The sequence below is a fragment of the Phialemonium atrogriseum genome, assembly GCF_030411735.1.
Source record: "Phialemonium atrogriseum strain 8032-3 unplaced genomic scaffold QBC33scaffold_21, whole genome shotgun sequence".
NCBI lineage: Eukaryota > Fungi > Ascomycota > Sordariomycetes > Cephalothecales > Cephalothecaceae > Phialemonium > Phialemonium atrogriseum.
In genome coordinates, this window is record NW_026848158.1 from 532,058 (window position 1) to 544,110 (window position 12,053).

General features: G+C 55.4%; 5 protein-coding genes across 5 annotated transcripts; 3 read left to right on the forward strand and 2 right to left on the reverse strand.

Annotated features, from left to right (window-relative positions):
- Positions 1 to 93: 93 nt before the first annotated feature.
- On the forward strand, positions 94 to 1,848 carry QBC33DRAFT_181399 (uncharacterized protein). The gene is made up of 5 exons (XM_060422450.1): positions 94 to 771; positions 850 to 946; positions 1,008 to 1,098; positions 1,171 to 1,403; positions 1,476 to 1,848. The coding sequence occupies exons 1-5, from the start codon at positions 406 to 408 to the stop codon at positions 1,577 to 1,579; spliced, it is 891 nt and encodes a 296-aa protein (XP_060281315.1). The 5' UTR covers positions 94 to 405; the 3' UTR covers positions 1,580 to 1,848.
- QBC33DRAFT_545744 (uncharacterized protein) lies at positions 1,554 to 6,262 on the reverse strand. Its single transcript, XM_060428593.1, has 3 exons — positions 5,747 to 6,262; positions 2,122 to 5,683; positions 1,554 to 2,025 (listed from the first exon to the last, which is right to left on the reverse strand). The coding sequence occupies exons 1-3, from the start codon at positions 6,078 to 6,080 to the stop codon at positions 1,665 to 1,667; spliced, it is 4,257 nt and encodes a 1,418-aa protein (XP_060281316.1). The 5' UTR covers positions 6,081 to 6,262; the 3' UTR covers positions 1,554 to 1,664.
- Positions 6,263 to 6,294: 32 nt separating this feature from the next.
- QBC33DRAFT_181392 (uncharacterized protein) lies at positions 6,295 to 8,559 on the forward strand. The gene is made up of 2 exons (XM_060422449.1): positions 6,295 to 7,119; positions 7,184 to 8,559. The coding sequence occupies exons 1-2, from the start codon at positions 6,748 to 6,750 to the stop codon at positions 8,441 to 8,443; spliced, it is 1,632 nt and encodes a 543-aa protein (XP_060281317.1). The 5' UTR covers positions 6,295 to 6,747; the 3' UTR covers positions 8,444 to 8,559.
- A 344-nt stretch (positions 8,560 to 8,903) lies between these two features.
- On the forward strand, positions 8,904 to 10,018 carry QBC33DRAFT_545749 (uncharacterized protein). Its single transcript, XM_060428594.1, has 2 exons — positions 8,904 to 9,565; positions 9,625 to 10,018. The coding sequence occupies exons 1-2, from the start codon at positions 9,302 to 9,304 to the stop codon at positions 9,964 to 9,966; spliced, it is 606 nt and encodes a 201-aa protein (XP_060281318.1). The 5' UTR covers positions 8,904 to 9,301; the 3' UTR covers positions 9,967 to 10,018.
- Positions 10,019 to 10,500: 482 nt separating this feature from the next.
- On the reverse strand, positions 10,501 to 12,006 carry QBC33DRAFT_545750 (uncharacterized protein). The gene is made up of 3 exons (XM_060428595.1): positions 11,345 to 12,006; positions 10,847 to 11,243; positions 10,501 to 10,744 (listed from the first exon to the last, which is right to left on the reverse strand). Exons 1-2 carry the CDS (start codon positions 11,734 to 11,736, stop codon positions 11,000 to 11,002), a joined length of 636 nt encoding a protein of 211 aa, XP_060281319.1. The 5' UTR covers positions 11,737 to 12,006; the 3' UTR covers positions 10,501 to 10,744; positions 10,847 to 10,999.
- Positions 12,007 to 12,053: the final 47 nt, after the last annotated feature.

Below are 12,053 nucleotides of genomic sequence, written 5' to 3' on the forward strand. Positions count from 1 at the left end.
ACCCGCCGCCCCCCCCCCCCCCCCCCCCCCCCCCCCCCCCCCCCCCCCCCCCCCCCCCCCCCCCCCCCCCCCCGCGCCGCCCGCCGCTGGCATAGAAGAACTTTCATTTGGCGTTTGCTCCGAGGGATGTAGTTGGTTTACAGCGCCTTAATATTGTTTTCAAGCCCATTTTCATTGGAGCTTAGTTACTCTTTGTAGCCTAGAGCTGTTGCATTTTCGTAAATACATCGAGCCTGTCAGTGCCATCTCTTTCTGCGAATTCTCGACTTTGCACCTGCACCCACTGCAGCTGATGCCGGCCCGGACCTTAAGCACCTCACCTGATGGCAACTTCCAACCTCAATCTCCCCAAAAACCCCCCATCAGCCCACCACCCCCATTAACAAACACCCGAACTGTCCCGGAATGGCGGCCGTAGAGGCGTCCTTCGAATTCCTACAATGGCAGCCGCTGTACGAGAAGCAAAAGCCCTACGAGGTGTTCCTCCCGCTCGCCAGCTTCGGCGAGAACAACAGGGACAAGATCCCGCGGAGCAACCTCGTCTTCGAGCGCCGGCCCGTCCGCGTCCACGACGTCCGCGGCCGCCAGGACGCCTTCGGCCTGGACACCCACGGCTTCCAGTTCGTCCGCCAGCCCACCGCCGTCCGGGACCTCAAGGATCGCGCGGCGGTCGGCGAGCAGTACGTCCCCGAGATGGAGGCGTTTCTGCGGCGGTACCTTGGGATGGGGGGCGAGGGAGGGGAGGCTAGGACGTTTTGCTTTGATTTGCGGGTGGGTGAACTCGATTGTTTTTTGTCTGGAGAGAGATTGTGGTGTGTAATTACTTGTGGTGCTGACTCTGGGGCTAAGCTGAGAGAGAGTGTCGACGCCGAGGAGTTCTCCAAGAGGACTGTCAACCTCGAGGATGGATTCGACCCCCTGCTTCCGGCCACGCATCCCCATATTGGTTTGTACTGTGTTTATTATGAAAAAGTAGGGAGAATTGGGCATCAACTAACGTTTACAAGACCAGACTATGCACGGCGCCAACTTGCGAGTCAGACGGCACATGGGCGACGAGGCAGACGAGCTTTTGAGGGGCAGGGTCAGAGTTATCAAGTAATTCTGTTTCTCTCCACTACTACTTATTCTCTTTCCAAACTCGGCGACCTAACATATATATTTTTCCAGCATCTGGAGGCCACTGGCAAGAGTCCGGTCGTGGCCCCTCGGCCTCTGCGACTCTCGCACCGTCAAGCAGGACGATCTGGTGACGTGCGACATTGTCCGTCGACGATACGTGGGAGAGACGTATTTTGCGAAATACAACCCAGACCAGAGGTGGTATTATCTCTCCGACATGGAATTCGACGATGTCATATTGGTGAAGGTGTATGATTCGGATCCGGAGGTGCCGGCAAAGCGTGAGGCATCCATCACCCGCGGTGGCCCCGTGTGGTTTTTACTCTGCTGATTATACTGACGCATAACTGCAGGCTGTTTACACGCCTCCTTTCAACCCGACGACGGCACTGGAAGCCAGCAGCAGGCGTTAAGGGAAAGCATCGAGCTCAGGGTTCTGGTATTCACCGAGTCATGACATAGACGAAGATTTACTTTGGTTGGTGGTAATGGTATATTAAGTTTCCAAACCTGGAATTTGACAGTCTTGCCTCGCCCACTCACTACAGCCCGGTATGCACAGTCACCTGCCGCCCATCCTGGTCCAAGAAGCTCGCAATCTTTTCTTTTTTTCGCCGCGCCCACAACACCTTCAGCAGCAGCGTCCCCGTGAATCGCCCCTCGTCGGTTGGCTGCAAGTCGTCGTACATCATGACGGGGTCCCCGACGCCCATGACCCATTCCGAGGCGTATTCCGAGTACCTTTCCAGGGTTTCTTTGGCTCTCGTCTCGAGTTCTTCGGCCTCTTTCAGGTTCACCCCTTGGCGTTTGTAGAGGCGGGAGAGGTGGAACTGGGCCCGGCCGAGGGCTTCTTCGGTCCAGTTCGAGGATGTGGCAAGGTCGATACATCGCTCCATGGAATCTCTGTGGGGGGAAGACGTGAGTGACAAGGTCGCCAAAAGCGGCATTGGGTGTGTGGTGGGATTGGGTATGTGATGGGAAAAGAAGAGAGAGACTTACATTGCAGTTGACAGGTCGCCAATGTGGGCGTACATGCCCCCAACAGCATACGTGCTGAGAATGGTGCTCTTGCTGTGCTTCCCCAGCTGATCCAGCTTGGCCTTTAGGGTCTCAAGGTGCATGTCGAGCGCCCTCTGGGCGTCTCCCGAGTGCCGAACGACGCACGCGAGCGTGAAGAAGTTGTCCCAGTACTGGCCCTCCTTCCCGCCAAAGGTGGCTTCCGCCAGGTCGACCGACTTCTGGAGGAACTCGATCGCCTCGGCTATCCTCTCCTGCCACATGCGCACGATGCCCATGTTGTAGTAATACTTGGAGTACTCGAACGGGATCTCTTCCTCGGAGCCCCAGACGCGGTACCGCTCAAGGCATTTCTCGAAGATGATCTCGGCCTGGGCAAAGTCGTAGTTGTTGAGGAGCAGGATGCCGTAGTCGGTGGCAGCGTTCTGGAGCAGCACGTCGTTGATCCTGTTGTAAACGGGAGTCGACTCGTAGATGTGCTGTCGGATGCTGAGCGCCAGCTTCAGGCGCGAGAGACTCTCGCCGCGCTGCTGGCAGCCCATGGTGTTGCGAAGGAGCCCGGACATGCAGTGGATGTCGGCCCGCCGTTCGGACATGGGGTCGGTCTGGAGTGTGTCTAGGATGCTCTCGGCCGTGTCGAGGAAGGCCAGGCCGTCGTGCTCGGTGGCCTGCCGGTCCCAGACGTAGAAGCCGGCGTCGTAGAACATGTCGGCTATCTCTCTGGTCTTCTCGAACCCCGGAAACATGTCCTCTGCGTCCTTGAAGGCCCGCAGGAGGCTGAAGACGTGCGGCATGTACTCCCTGCACAGTCGCCAGTTCTGGGGCGCGGGGGCCTGGATTGCAGGCGATTGGGGAAACCGCTTCCGCACCAGCCGCGTGGCTTTCCTCATGGCGCTGTCGAACTTGAGCTGGGCGCCGATGTCGATGACGATCTTTCGCTGCAGCAGCCTGTGGATCCGGTACGATTCTGTGCCGTCTTCCTTCACCCTGACCTCGATGAGTTTCCGTCCGCTGAGCAGGCGGATCATCCGCCTGTACACGGTGGCTTCTGTGGCGTTCAGGAATTCCAGGTATTTCTCGTTGTGGTCCCCAACAAGAAGATCCTTCTGGATGTTCTCGGGGTCGAGGAAGGCGAGGATCTCGAGCAGGTTTCGTGCCGGCACCGTGAGCTCGCTGATGCCAATGTCCCAGAGGAGGTCGATGGAAGAGTCCAAGGTACCCTCGGTAATTAACTTGCTTCGAGTGGCCTGCTTGGACCGGAACGCTATCTTCTCCTCCCAAATCTCGAGGAAGTTGTCCAAGGTCTCCCGTGACACTCTAATGTAGCCAGCGATCATGATGAGTGCCAGGGGCAGTCTCTCTACGAGCTCTGCAATTTGGACGGCAAGGTCATGTTCCGGGTGCTCGGGCACGTCTTCCGGGGTCACCCTCGTGTCGATGGAGCAGAGGAGGAACTGGCCTCCTTCCTCGGGCGTCAACGGTTCCAACTCGATGCGGTGCAGGACGCGCTGCAGCGCCCGCGTTTCCGTCTTGATGAGGGCCTGCTGTCGTGTGGTGATGAGGACCGAGCCCTTAGTCTTGGGCAGGTTCCGGGGGATGTACCGAGATATGTCTTCCCAAGCCTCCACGTTGTCAAAGATCAGGAGCCATCTCTTCTCCCAACGCCCAAGCTTTGACCTGACCGAGAGCGTGAAACTGAGCGGGTCCTGCTCGCTCTCAGGCCCGAGTGCAAAGATCTTGGTGCCGATGTGGTTGTATTTGTCGGCGAGACCGCCCGGAGTCTCGGCCTCAATCCAAATCACGGCCGAGTAGTTTTGCTCGTAACGACGTGCGTACTCGACGGCAGTGGCTGTCTTGCCGATTCCTCCGCGACCGCTCATAACACAGATGTGCCCGGACTGAGAGATGAATTCATCCAGGTGTTGGAGGTCACCATCTCTGCCAATGAACTCCTCGTTTCGCTGGGACACGTTGAGCCATATGGTCTCCGTTGTGGTATCGGGGTTGTCTGGTTGATCCTCCTCAGGCTGCTTTGTCAGATACGTTTCAACCTTGTCTGCCCATAAATGTTCGCCATCTCTCCGCTGGCGTCTGTCCCCCCCGCCGTCGCCGAGACCGCCAGAGCTATCGGTAAACTCCGGAAGGTCGTTGCTCTCGTCGGGCCTCAGGGAACGTTGTACGGCGGTTTGCTCGTTGGGGTCGGCCTTGGGCGGGGCATACCTCTCCTGAATATCATCAACAAACTCCTCGACGAGCTCATGGCGATCGAGTTCGTCTTCGGACGACGGGCTGTCCTCCTCTTCGCCAATGGCCTGGAGGGCAAACTGCTCAAGGTGGTAGGCAATGTGGTCCTTCCAGTCTGCTGGGACATCTTTTTGGTATGGAGCTCCACACAGGGGGCATTCATGCTGAGGGGACGTCTGGGACTTGAGGGAGACCCTCTGGCAGGTTTCGATGAGGATATCGAGGAAATCTGCGCTTGCTTTGGCAACTACATCCGGGTGTTTCGATCTCAGGTGCTGTTCAAAGAGCGCTCGGGTCTCGAACTCGGTCCTGCACTCAGCCTTGGCACAATACCAGGCTTGCTGGGTTCGGTGATAATCCAACTCGTGCTGAAACCACTCTTGCTTTACCCCGAACAATTTATGGGCTCGATTACACCCTTCAAAGGTACAGCTGTACGGCTGCAGGTCCAGGTAGAAGTGGGTGACCCAGTCGTTGAGGTCCATGTTGTGCTTGTCAAGCTCCAGAGGAACCTCAAAGCAGCAGTACTGACACCGAAATGGGAGATTCTTCTCGTCACTAATGTCGACAGGTGGCCCAGGAGGTTGAAGTTCGGCAGTGATAGTGGAAGTGGCAGGGGCAGCAAAGCCCGTGGATGCAAAGGATGTGACTGATTCCCTTTCGTAGACAACGTCGTGTGAGAATAACGACGTCTTGCCTGTCGTCGATGGGGCAGTCCTGGAAGCCCCAGGTTCGGAACCCGATGGCCTCGAGGCCTTTCGATAGCCCCGGACACGACTCGCAGAAGCATTTGGGCGCAAATTATTCGAAGATGCGCGTTGAACAGCCTTCCCGACGGTGACGGCCTCTGGAACAGGCCTCCCATCCCCACCTCCGGTCCTCAAGGCCTCCTCCCTCAGGCCGTGGATGTTCTGTCGTCGCCGCCGGTTTGCCGCAACAAGTCGGTCGACCAAGAATGGAGCAGCCTTGGTGAACGCTTCTTGGACATATTGGCGGTCCTGTAAATCGAGTTGGTCGGCATCTGGAAGCGGCTCAGGGTCGTCATCGTCATAGGGGTCGAGGAGAGTCGGGCGAAGGTCGGACAGGTCATCTATTATCTCCTCGGCTTCGGCAAGGTATTTTTCTGGGCTCGAATCGGAGTCATGATCCCCCAGACCAAGAATGTCGATAAGCTCTTGCGTCTCTACTTGCTTCGACGGCGACGCCACGGATGACGAGGATGGCTGGTCGGCTTGGTCCCCTTTTGGTCGCTCTCCGAAACCTCCAGGGCCGTCAAATGCAGTGGGCAGAGACTCGGTCGCTATCCACGCCGGTAGTTTGATTAGCCATGAGAACCCGAAAGTAGAGACTTTGGTATACATGCCTTGCACCACCAGTTCGTGCAGCTCCTTTAGCAGCGTCAGGGTGCTGCTTCGTGGCTTCGAAGCCCTTCGCAAGGAATGGTCTAGGGCGCGAGACGACGCCCCGGTGTCGTGGCCCCATGATGTCAATCGCCTGAGACACCTCTCTATGAGAATTCGCAAAGGCACCTGCTCGGATACCGAAGGGTTTGCATTCAGAGCCGTGTGGAGCTGTCTAACAGCCTGCGCACAGTCCTCGAATTGGGCGGCGAGAGGGGCCTTTGCCCGCAGCTTCTGGGCTTCTTTGGTACGGAGCGCCTTCGATCCACCTGGCCGGTCCTTGGAGGTGCTGTCCATCGCTGCCGCGGTGTGTTACTGACATTCAGGGGTGAACGGCGGCGACGCAGGGGTGTATACCCTTGTCTCTGTTTGCATCACGAGAAGTTTCGTGGATTGCCTCATTCTCACGCAAGGCAAACTGCCTCCTCATCATCAACTCTACCCCCGGGCCGAACCGTATCGACCCCGCGCGGGTGAGGACGAGGCTGTTGGTGGCTGCAGGAAATGACTGGCTCTCGTTAATATCTGCTCGTCAACCCCCACCCAGCTCAATGCAGTGTTCTCCCGAAATGGCTATCTTCGGGCTGACGCTCAGACGACAAAGTGTGATAAGCACCCTGCCACACCTCTTCTTACTCGCCTGCAGTCCCCCATCCAATAACCTGGAGCCCCGTAATGTACCGGTACAATGTGATGCAATATTGGAATGCTGGTACGGATCCGTACTCTGGTTAGACCTGCGGCCAACGGGAATCCTCCACGGCCCTCCTCTGAAAGTGCAGTTTTGGGCGAGGCTCCGTTGATGATGAAGAGCTGGGTTAGCCCCCCGCATATGCCTGCCCTCTGAGGCTCACGGCCCTAACCATCCAACTCCCGCAAAGACCCAAACTTGGCATTCCCGCAACTTCCCCAGCTCTTCGTGCCGCTCTTCATCTCGTGTGTCTCAGTACAAGTCGTTCACACAATGTCAGGAATAGAGATCTTCGGGGTCATCCTGGGTTTATACCCCGTTATCGTTGAGCTTGCCCAGACCTACAAGAGGATGAGAGGAAGTGGTTCGGCCGACCTCAACAGGGGCGTTATCGTCGCTTCAGCGATGTATGACGACACTGTCAAAAAGATTCTTGAATCTGCTGTTTCACAACAAGAAATGCAGCGACTTGTCCCCGGTCAAGGACCGATTGATCAGCCGCTCTGGCAGGAGCCTGCTCTCCAACGGAAGCTCCTTGCTCGCCTTGGCTCAGAGAAACTCGATCTAACAATCGGGTATTTGTCCCAGATGAAGACATCACTAGATCAAGTGAAAACAGAGCTCACAAACATGTGTCGGGGCACGGTGAGCATCTTACTCGCGTTAGAGAGACTAATTAGATGGAAACTACCTACTAATCTCCTCGTAGGAAGTCCTTGACCGGTTCAGGACAACGATAAGGATGACCCTGGCTAATATGTCACACTCGGGTATACGGGAGCGAGTGAAGCAAATCAGGGCCTTGAACCGCGAGCTCCGTGAGCTGCTGGATGATAGGCGCTTTCTCAGATCCCACCAAGAGTACCGCAAGGAGAGTGCCATTAGCATCAACATCCCGCAGAGCGGCGGCCATACAGCCCGCAATTTCTTCGAGGCTATTAGCGGAACATATACCTGCGCCTGCGCAAGGGCACATGTCATTGGCCTCGGCTGTTACTGCACTGCCTGTGTTCAGCCCTTCAAAGAGCAATGTGCCCTTCATTCGACAGACGAGTGGGATTTTTGTCTTGCCTTTCCCGTGAGGCCCGAGACCCCATCTGATGTCGCCGTGACGGTCCTTCTCGAGTCAATCCCCGATAACGACATAGATGCATCGACAATCCGGAATATCTGCTCCCTGATCAGAGACGTCGCCACGGAATCCGAGGACCGCCAAGTTCTGATAGACATAGCCAACAACGACCGGATGTACAGGATGAAGGTGACGAAAATAGACGCCAGCGACGCCAAGCCCCCGAGCATCAAGTACTTCGCCGAATTGATACAGTCTGGCAACGGCTTGTCGACCAAGGATCGACTGGAGCTAGCACTTCGACTAAGCTTGGCCATCGTACAACTCTGCAAGACACCGTGGGTTAGCGAGTCTTGGACGTGGAATGACGTTTGCGTCAGTCAAGCTGCCGTTGAGGACGGCAAGGACCACGAGGACAACGCACAGAAGAAGGGCAACAACTACATCAAATTCCCCGGCATCTTCATCCTCCGAGAGATCTACTCGGTCACATACAAAGGAGACAGGGCGTCAGAGTTGACTGCTGTCAACGTTCCCCGAATAATGGCCGATGTCCTCGACGAAGAACCGGTTCTGACCAAGCTCGGCCTCGCGCTGATCGAGCTGGCTATTGGGAAGTCCATCCAGGAGATGAAGGAGGAATATGGGCTGGACGCCACGGTTGAGGACGAATTTGCCAACATCTGCTTGGCCAGAATGCTATTGAAGAATGGGAAGATCTGCAACGAAGCGAGCGCCGTGTACGAAAGCGTGGTGAAAGTTTGCATTGGACGGCGATACATCGACATGGAGGGGCAGCCCAGGAGTCTTTTGTCGCAGCACGAGTCATTTCTTTCAAGCTTCAGAGAGGCAATAATTCTACCCCTATTTGAGGTGTGGAAGAGGTATGACCTGTGAACCATATAGTGGGGTAAAACGGGTTACGACGATACACGTAGGTAGGTAGGTAGATAAGTAGGAAGGTAGCTAGGTAGGGAGGTAGGTAGTTTAGCAGATGTAAACAACAACCCAGGTGCTTAACGCTCGACCCCTCCGCCCTTTCGACTCTTCTCAAACCATGGCAACTATAGCTAAGGTGCCTAGACTAAGCTCGGTTAAGGCAGCAACTGCTTAGGTCTAAAGAAGGAAATGGAAATTCCTAGTAACCAGATTGGTGTCATGTTTAGGCTGTAGTCAACACCAAGACAAGCCTAATAGTGTGACTTAATCGAGTTCTCAGATTCGAGCCTCAGCGCTGGTGCCTCGCCAACCATATGTGCCAGTAATTGGCTTCTACACTGATTGGCCGAGTATTTTTGATCAAGCGCGCACTTGTCACCAGATCACGCGTGGTCCAAAATTTTCCTTTCCCCCAACACTCTGCTGCCTTCCATCCCCAGTCTGCCTACCAAGCCAAGATTCCCCCTCCTCAAGTCAAATCACCTGTCCCTAAATCCTAAATTATGCAAAATTCCATGGTCCCCCAGAAACCTGACGCCACTTTGATTGACAACAATGCGTCTGCAAGGATATTCGCCCATGCTCTCTCCGAGGAAGAGCTTTTCCATGAAAGTCAACCGCGCCATATACCGATGTTTTCTTACCCGCCTGACCGTCCCATGGTCTTTGTCAAATTCGGCGGCCCCGAGAAACAGGCTGAGGGAGACATGCAGAGGCTTGCATTTGGCTGGCTAAGCACAGGACAACGAGACTGCAATGTTTACGTCCCGGAGGTTTACAAGGTATTCGGTAGACATGGTGTGACTTCTCATCGTCATGCAGTTTATTGAAGCAAGCGGCATCCAAGACATTGCAAAGAAGTTCGGAACTCAGCAGTGGGGAGATCGCAAGTCTAAGTACTACGATTTAATTGCCGAGGGAATTCAGTTGCTTCGTCGTATGCCTCCGCCTCTGCCTGGTGACCCAACTCCTGGTCCATGCACAAGCTCTCGACGCATTATCAAACACATGCTTTTCAAGGACCACGAAGCGCCAATTGAGTACAATACTGTCGAAGAATTGCAAGACCATTTGAATAGGGTATGGTGCAATGAAAACATCAGTTGGATGTGCCATGCTAACAGTACCTTAATTACCAGGTTGCAAGACTGGGATACCGCAATAATCCCAACCCGCCAGTGGTCAATCTCGAGAAAGAGCTTGTATTTTGCTATACAGACTTTAACGACGAAAACTTCATGTTCACCACTGATGCCGATTGCCGTCTTTGCCTATACATTGTCGACTTTGAACACGCCTCATTCTTGCCTGTAAGCTTCCTCGCATACGCCTTCTTCGAACCCAATTCTCGCTGGTTTCTCTGCCGTTGGATAGGGGATAGGATTGGAAGCACTCTACCGCGAGTCAACCTAGAAGTTATGCAGAGGATCTCTTATATGTTTCAGATTAGTACATGGAGGATTGGGCTTAGTAAAGGGTAATTCAGTTCATTTCAACGCAGTCATCTATTGTCAATACAATCCTATTTGCACGTCTCTTGGGCCACCATTATGAGGCTGCGAGGCTGCCAGGCATAATCGTCCAGAGTTCATATCTGACAATCGGTTGTAGCTGTGAGGACATTCTATGTGCCACTGTGTGCATGTCAAGTAACTTCACCAGGAGTATTTTGATCCGATATTAGGCCGGTTGACCTCTTGGTGCCCTCATATCCAAACCCACGGCCAAAACTACAGCCAAAACAATGCGTCAAAAATATGATTGCCGAGACTGCAGACACCTTAACACATTGCTTGCAGACTCTCCGCGCGCCATGGACTCATCATCTTCGTCTCCAGTCCTATCCCTATCTTCATCTCTGTCTTCATCAGCATCGTCGTTGCGGCCACAGGACTCCCCCGCACTCCTCCCCACAGTCCCCGCAGTCCCCGCACCCTCCACAGTCCCCGCAGTCCCCTCAGTCCCTTCACCGTCATCATCCCCCTCCCTGTCAATTCTTGACCTAGCTGCGCTTTATTGCAGGGAGCGATTGTTGGTGAGGCCGTTCCGTTGGACCAGCTGGCATCTCGAGGTGCTTCAATGCTTGTTTGACGGCCCTTCTCCTGCGCCTTCGACAGGCCCCTCAACAGCAACCTTTCCTCCACCTTATGGCAACCAGCGTAAGCTTGTCAGCGGCCTGGTTGGATCCTCCAATTTTGTCGCCCGCAAGCGTGCTCTGGACAGGATTCTTTGTACTCCCGAGGACCCACTAGTACCCAGGTATGTCCTTCAATTGTATCCATTCTTCTTTCTCCGTCGTCCCCCTCTGGTAGTATTGTTAGTCCAAGCATTTTCCAACTCACGTCTTCTTCCATCTTGCAGCCATGGCCGTTTCACAGGCGATAATCGTTTCTACGATGGCTTCTACTTCCATTTTGCCCGGCGCCGCGTCGCTTTTCTCAGATGTGCCATGTTCCTTTCCTGGAGCGACGACAATGTCCTTAAGAGGGTATCCCCGATTGTCGCATATGTTGATTACCGGACCCTTGAGAACCAACGGCGCGAGGCTCTGCAACCACGTATGAACGTGGAACGGCCAAACCGACCCGTCTGGGATCTATTTCTGCTGAAATTGAAGAAGACCACTCCCCCCGACCCCTTGCGCGACCCTCTCATAGCAGCGCTCCTGATCGCCCTGGCACAGAAGCAGGGGCAGATTCTGGCGCCGGCCTCGCAGGCAGCTGCCACTGCCGGATCCGGCGACACATCCACGTTCCGGGTAGGTCTTACTCCAAAGCACCCCCCCCCCCCCCCCAACACACGCACCCCTCCCCCCCGCCGACTCGTTATGTTAATCACGACATATGCGTGCCCGTTTAGTCCCACCTCCTCTTTACCAACAGCAAGAAAGACACCGAAGAGCACATCCACCTCTTCAGCGCCGACATCCCAGCCTCCTTCCTCGACGCCCTCGACCACCCGGCCCGCCGGCCCTCGGCCCCACTGTCCCTCTCGATCCGGCACACCACCGCGCCCCTCGAGCCGCACAAATCGCTCCACAACCGCCTCCTCGCACTCATCGTCCCCAGTACTTCTTTCCCGGCCATCCCCACTTCTTCTTCCCCGGCCGCCGCCCGAGGCAGTGAAGGGGAAGCGTGAGGCGCAGGACAAGGACGATGGCGGCGAGCAGAGGCAGCTTGCGACTCCTCAGGCGGGGAGCTGAGACTGGATTGCGAACCAGCGGGTAATCTAGATGGCTTCTCTAGACACATATATGGTATGTACCCGTCATGTCACCTGCTGACGAGCCTCTGCTGCGGCGCGGCGCGCCACTGGGGACATCTCGCTGTGGGATGGGATAAGCTGAAAGCTGAGAGAAGGAAGCCCGACATGGAAGAGGGCAAAGCTGGCGACGGCATCGTCGGCGGGGAAGGAAATGGCAAACCTGAATTACTAGGAAAATGTGTGATAGTACATGAAGCTTGTTGCTGTAGTCCAGTAGGACAGAAGGCAAAATGGATCGCTGCCGATTAAGCATACCCTGCAGCACTTGGCACACAAGGCGGCGGCAGAAACCGTGATAGATTGC